At 37.3% G+C, this 6,576-nt stretch overlaps 1 protein-coding gene across 4 annotated transcripts in view; it reads left to right on the top strand.

The window, feature by feature from the left end:
• Positions 1 to 234: 234 nt before the first annotated feature.
• The window catches only part of LOC117907153 (ribosomal RNA small subunit methyltransferase I), a 29,642-nt gene continuing 23,300 nt past the window's right edge, over positions 235 to 6,576 (top strand). For all 4 annotated transcript variants that reach the window (XM_034820572.1, XM_034820571.1, XM_034820570.1 and 1 more), the window contains exons 1-2: positions 235 to 476; positions 1,496 to 1,563. In XM_034820572.1, coding sequence (XP_034676463.1) covers positions 294 to 476; positions 1,496 to 1,563 — 251 coding nt within the window. In that variant the 5' untranslated portion in view covers positions 235 to 293. The remainder of the gene's footprint in view (positions 477 to 1,495; positions 1,564 to 6,576) is intronic.

Genomic DNA, 6,576 nt, shown 5'->3' with positions numbered 1-6,576 from the left:
ACTAAAACCAACTTTTAAAACTTACTTTTGAAAGTTCTTTATTTTATAAAATTTATATATTTTGTTGATTAAAAATGAACGAAATGAGTTTCTTTCGTTATACTTCAAATTTCTGATTTTTTTAGCCGTTAGAAGTTCCCAATAGTATGGTTTTGGTACGACGTCGGTTTGATGGGCTTCTATTTAAAACGCCGTCGTTTACACATCTGTCTGTACATTAGGCTACGCCAATGATCTTGCGTGCGTGAGAGAGAGCGAGAGAGAACGCTACGTTGATTCGTATACTTCCATCAATGGCGATGTCTCCGGCCACAACTCTTCAGCGGCGGTGGAGACTTCCCAACTTCACTCCAACTATAACGGCCTTAACATCTCTGAAATCGATCTCTTTTTCTCCTTCTCTTAAACCTAAACATGGCGCCCTCTCCTGTTCCACGGATTCTATCAACCACAGTCCCCAAGAATCGTCAAAAGGAGTAAGATGAACTTTCCAGATCCGTTGTCCTTTATTTTATTTATTAATCTGTTTGGCTACTGAGAAATTGCAAGAAAAGAAAGAAAAAAGAAAAAGGATAACCCAAACCTTTTACGTATTCTCCTTTCGTTTTGTTCCCAAGAAAAGCTGAAAGTCACCTGGACTAAATCTTGTGCTGACTTATTTCTGTTTTTGTTCCTTTTGGCTTCCTAATTCGTTGGCTGATGGGAACTGAAAGAAAAATAATATAGAAAAGGCAAGAAGGGGAAATGGAAAGTACCCTTGTTTGCTTTCGAGAAATTGAAAAAATCATCTGATTAAATCTTGTGCATTTCTTTTTTTCTTCAGAGTCCGTTTGGTTGCTAAGAAAATTGAAACAAAAGAAAAGGAATTTCGGAAATTTCTATGAATTTCCTCATGGTTTGGTTCCCAAGAAAATGAAAATTCCCCTTGATTAAATCTTGTGCAAAATTTTGTTTTGTCTTTCTTTCTCTTAGGGTTTGGTTCTTGCAAAATTATTTGCTTTCAAGAAATTGAAAAAATCACCTGGACTAACTCTTGTGTGGTTTTTTTTTTTTTTTTTCAGTTGCTAAGAAAACTGAAACAAAACAAAGGAAAGGAAAATAGCAACACTCTTTCCTGATGCTTTGGTTCCCAAGAAAATGAAAATTCCCCATGACGAAATCTCTTGCAAAAATTTGTTTTGCCTTTCTTTCTCTTGAGTTTTGGTTATTGGAAAGTAATACTCAATGATGAACATACTTTTTTCTTTTTGTTGTTTGGATGGATTTAAAAGTATATTAGAGTGCTTCAGCAATGTTGTTCCTGTTAAATTCTTATTCCTCGCATTAACATTCAGGTGGTGCCAAGGTGGCATCCTAATTTTCTTTCACTCGGGACTGACAATTAACACGGAGAAAATACTTCTTGTGGCCTTTTATTATCTGGCAGTGGTAGGAATCCAATTTTTAAAATGCATCTTCTGAAATCATTTTTGTTTTCCCTGCACAATTGTTTCAGGGCCATCTGAAACCAGGCTTGTATTTGGTTGGAACACCAATTGGGAATCTGGAAGACATCACTTTTCGGTACTTGTGAAATTTGACAAATTATTTCCATCTTTTTTGGATTCTGTTCACAATGCTTAAAATTCCACTTGCTCGTGTGTTGCTATTTGTTATTTATTACATTCTTTCATGGTGGAATCAAGAACCAAATATTTTTTTTTATTTCATTGTTTCATGTTTAGATAGAAAACAAAAGAAATAGATAATTTAATATATAAAATTCTGGATTAACTAAGCCTTTTGATGATTGATCATGTTCTTTTGGTTTCCTTTTTCTGATCATGTTCGTTTGAGTTCCTTTGCTATCATACTTTTTTCATTGCACACAAACTATTTTGGAGTGTGTAGTGGAAAATTTGCTTCGAATAAATTTAACTCTATTTCAAACCTTTTTTTCCATGGTTTTCATGGCCTTATTAAGAGAACTTTGCTTCTTACTAATCCAATAGTGTGAAAAGGTGTGTTTTGGCAAAAGTAGGATTGCAAGGCATTTGGCCATTTTATAATGAATGGTTGGGTTAGCAACCTAGGATATTCTAGAACATCTTGAATATATATCGGTGCTCTACCAACTTTAACATAGTTGTTTGATGGGTGAGATTGTAACTAGTCCATGAAATCAATTATGAAGCTCTGAAATTAGAAAAGATTAATAACATGTCATCTATATTTCATAATAGAAACAATTTGTAAGTTTTCTTCTATGAAAAATACAGAGGAATGTCATATAATGTTTTCTTTTCTTTTTGTCTTTGGCAAAACTAAGATGTTTCGATTGAGAAGCCATTTAGCGAAAATGTTTGGAGAACCAAGTGTTAACATAGACTTCATGCCCAAAATATGTGGATTAAATTTGCTTAATTAAATTAATAAGGATTCAAATTTCTATCAAGAGGTGTGGATTGAGGATTTAAAAGAAGTTCAATCTTGTAGTAAAAAACTTCTGAAGATGTTTGGTTTTATAAACTTGATCTTAAGTTATTATTCTTTTGTAACAAGTGGTGTAGATTGTAATTCTTTTCAATATAATAATTTTTTGTTGACTAATTTGATTGAATATACCAAGAAATGAACTTCCTATTTTCCAAGATTTTATTAAAATATTAAGGAATTAATTCTTTTATTTCTAGGATTCATGATGGTATAATTCTCTTATTTCCAAAATTGTATAGTTATATATATATATATATATATTTTTTTTTTTCCTTTTTTTTTTCTTGATTTGTAAGGTAGAGGATTTCTAGGAATTAGTCAACTTTCTTGGTGTAATTTAGCTTTCCTACTTTGTAGGATTATACGTTACATATAGGCTTTAAGGACATCGTGGCATAATCATCGAGTCGAAGTCAAGACCTAAAAAGATCAAATGAAACGATACATAGACAAGTAAATCCCTTATGAATTCTAAGGTATTCCTTTAATTTTTAATTTAAGTTTAAGGGGATTCATCATTCGAAGGGAAGTAGACTACTCAATAATATTTCATTTATGTCGTAATTGAGTAAAGAATTTAGAAAATCTAAATAATAAGGAAGAATGGATCAATGAAATGTTGCTTGGTCTTCACTAGGTAAGGAGTAGTTGTTTTGAGGATTCTCTAGAATTTGAAAGGATACTATTGTAATCTCTCCATTTTGTCCTTGTAGCACATGCTTTGATCACACTTTGTACCTCTTGTTTTGTGCCGTTGCATAGTATGTGTGTAGGCGCCCCTTTTTGTATGGTTGTTTTTGTACTCCTTCATGATTCATTTGCTACTCAATTTTCACATTGGTTTTTGAGCCACTTTTGGAGACCTTTTAGAGGAGGTTTTGGATCCACACTTTGACTTCAGTGACACCCTAGGAGCCCCCAAAGTTTTGGCACATTTAGAGCTCGGACAGGGTTTCATTAGCGCGACTTGTGCCCTTTTGGCCTTAATCGGTCTAGGTAATCGGTTCAGCTGATTTCAACGTGTCTAGGAAACCAGTTGAGTAGGTCGAGCTACTTGAAAAACCCATGTTTTGATCCTTTTTTATGCTCTTTTCTTTGTTAGACTTTTTTAACCTTTTGGTAGTTTCTTGGGTTGGTTTTAGAGAGTTTTTGTGGGCCTTAACCCGGGGTTTTGGGTCTTTATAGTTGAGTTTTGATTTAAGAGAGTTTGGAAGAGAATTTGAACTTGGGTGAAGATGATGACATGTGTCAAAATCTCTACCCTCCCTTGGCTTATAAATATGAGCCTTGCAACTCATTTTCAAAGGGCTCTTTGATTTCTAAGGGGTAACTCTGCCCATTTTGAGAGTTAGAAGAAAGAGAAGAGAAGACTTGAAATTTGAAGGTGAGTTTGGCTTAGGGAATAAGATTTTTGCATACTAAAAGGCTAAGTATCATACTTAGGAAGAAGTTTCTTTGGTAAGTCTTTCTTAATTCTGAGCAGTGTTTTAAAAGGTTATTGAGGCTTACACCTTGAGGCTTGTCTCTAGAAATTAGCCTTGAGGCTTAAGCCTCACCCTATCAAGGCTTATAGCTTTGACGCAATAGGCTCAAGGTTGTTGAGGCTTAAGCCTCAAATATCCAAAGAGTTTTTGACCTTGATAGGCTTTTGGTATATATTTTATAAGTGACTTAAGTCTTAATATTCAATGAGTTTTAATGAGTTCTATCATCTATGCTTTTGTGGACTTTTGATATTGGTTAAACCTTTTACAAAATAAGGCTTAGTTGACTTCCAATTAACTTTTTAAATAGAAGGGAAAAAGAGAGATTGAGAAGAATAAGAGAAGTGAGAACTATCTTAGTGATTGATCTCATATAAAATCTAATTATTGATAGATAAATAAAAAAAGATACCACTACAATTGGTGGACAAAGAATGATGGATGGATGGATATTAGCACCAATGTGCCACACTCAACTCTAAATGACCCTCTCCTTGAGCCTATATATGGGGCAAGAAGCTTTTGGAACCTCTTGAAGACATTCACTTGTTGAGAAGTGTGGAAGGTTTTAGAGAAGCCTAAGAGATCTAAAGACATCATGTAAATACTTGTACATAAGCTTGTACATAGTCTTTATCTAGAATATTTTAGGGAATTCTTGATTTGTAAGGAACCCTCCAAGGTTCCAAAGAGTTCCTAAGGTGCCTATAAACCAAGACATCAAACAAGCGAGCTTTCAAAGTATTGTAAAACATCATTTGAGCAATAAAGCTTTCTTTCCTTAAAGTGTTGTCTATGGTTCTATTAGCTTTTAGTTCATGTGCTTAACTTAGCTTGGCTAGCTAAGTATGATGGGAAGGTTGACTTAGCAATGCCAAGAGTCTTGAGTTGTCTAAGTGCCACATGTGAGCTTAGGAGAAAGCTTAAGTCCGTGACAATTGGTATCAGAGCACGACTATGAAGCAGGCATTGTGGGCTCCAACATTGAGGAGACTAGTGAGCAAACCCGTGGGGGGGGGACCAAGCCTATTGCACATGGTAAGGGAAAGAAGGATAAGTCTTGTGATGCCTTTGCCAACATGGAGGCAAGGCTAGCCAAGGTGGAGTTAGCCATGACAGACACTTGGGAGAGGATGGATAAAGGGTTAGAAGATCTAAGGGTGCAAATCCAAGACCTTCGTGAGAGGGTGCTAGTCTCACAAGTTCAACTGGTGTCACATGAGGAATTCATGTCCTTCCAAGACAATGTCATAAGCATGCTTGCTAGCATGGAGTCAAGGATGGAGGCCTTGGCTATTCGCATGGAGACTCGGGACTAGGAGGTTAGACAAGAGCTGGCCATCTACAAGACTGCTATGTCAGCATAGGTCATGGCCACTCATGAGACACCAAGGGTGGAGGTGCCAAAGCCACATGTCTTCAATGGCAAGAGAGATGCTAAGGATCTAGATAACTTTTTGTGGCACATGGAGTGTTACTTCGAGGCTATTGCATTGACTGATGAAGCCACTAAGGTGCACACTGTGACCCTATACCTCACCGATAATGCTACTCTATGGTGACATAAGAGGTTTGCGAATATAGAAAAAGACATGTGCACCATAGATACTTGGGATGCCCTTCAAGAGGGAAATCAAAAGGCAATTCTATCCTAAGGACATGGCTTACTTGGCTAGGAAGATCATGAAGTGCCTCAAGCACACAGGCTCAATACGTGAATACATCAAAGAATTCTCTACATCTATGCTTGAGATACCTAATAGACCGAGAAGGAGTTACTGTTCAACTTCATGGACAACCTACAAAGCTAGGTTGAGCAAGAGTTTAAGGTGACATGGTGTCCAAGACCTAGCCACAACCATGGCGGTAGCGGAGTCCTTAGTGGAGTAAAAGAGGGGAGACTCCTCCAAACCCAAGCCACCATCCAAGGGTAATCATGCTAAAAGTGGGGGAGACAAGGGGTCGAAAGGCTATAACACACCCAAGGAAGGGTTAAGCAAGGGCCCTAGTGGCAAGGACGACAAAGGCAAGGACAAGAAAAAGGAGTTCATGCCCAACACTAACTGCTTCCTATGAGACGGTCCACGCTGGACACATGATTGCCCTAAGAGGAAGACCCTAAATGCTATGATCAAGGAAAAAGAAAGGGAGAGTGATGCTCATGTCGGGTCAATGCAACTCCTAAACACCATCAAGGCTAAGTTGGTGCCTAAGACACCTCAAAGCAAAGGGTCGATGTACCTAGAGGCCCTTGTAAATGGGAAGCCCACCAAGGCCTTAGTGGGCATTGGTGGCACTCATAACTTTGTCTCTGAGGATGAGGCAAAAAGACTCGAGCTCTAAGCATCCAAGGAAGGTGAATGGCTCGAGGCAGTCAACTTTGCCACTAAGCTGCTACACACTATAGCACGTGGGGTGGCTATATGCATAAGTATGTAGGAAGCATAGTTTTAAAAGGCTCAAAGCGCACCAAGGCGCAAAGTAGTCCTGGAGCCTGAGGCGCAAGGCGTATCTAAGGCGCGGGCTTTAGTGAAGTGAGGCGCACCCTAATTTACATATATATTTTTATATAATATAATCAAATTTAACAATCATTTATTTGTCCTAAACACATAAA

This window comes from Vitis riparia, chromosome 18 (assembly GCF_004353265.1).
Source record: "Vitis riparia cultivar Riparia Gloire de Montpellier isolate 1030 chromosome 18, EGFV_Vit.rip_1.0, whole genome shotgun sequence".
NCBI classification, from domain to species: domain Eukaryota; kingdom Viridiplantae; phylum Streptophyta; class Magnoliopsida; order Vitales; family Vitaceae; genus Vitis; species Vitis riparia.
Note: the sequence above shows the minus strand (reverse complement) of the source record. Positions and strands in the feature narration are given on the sequence as shown.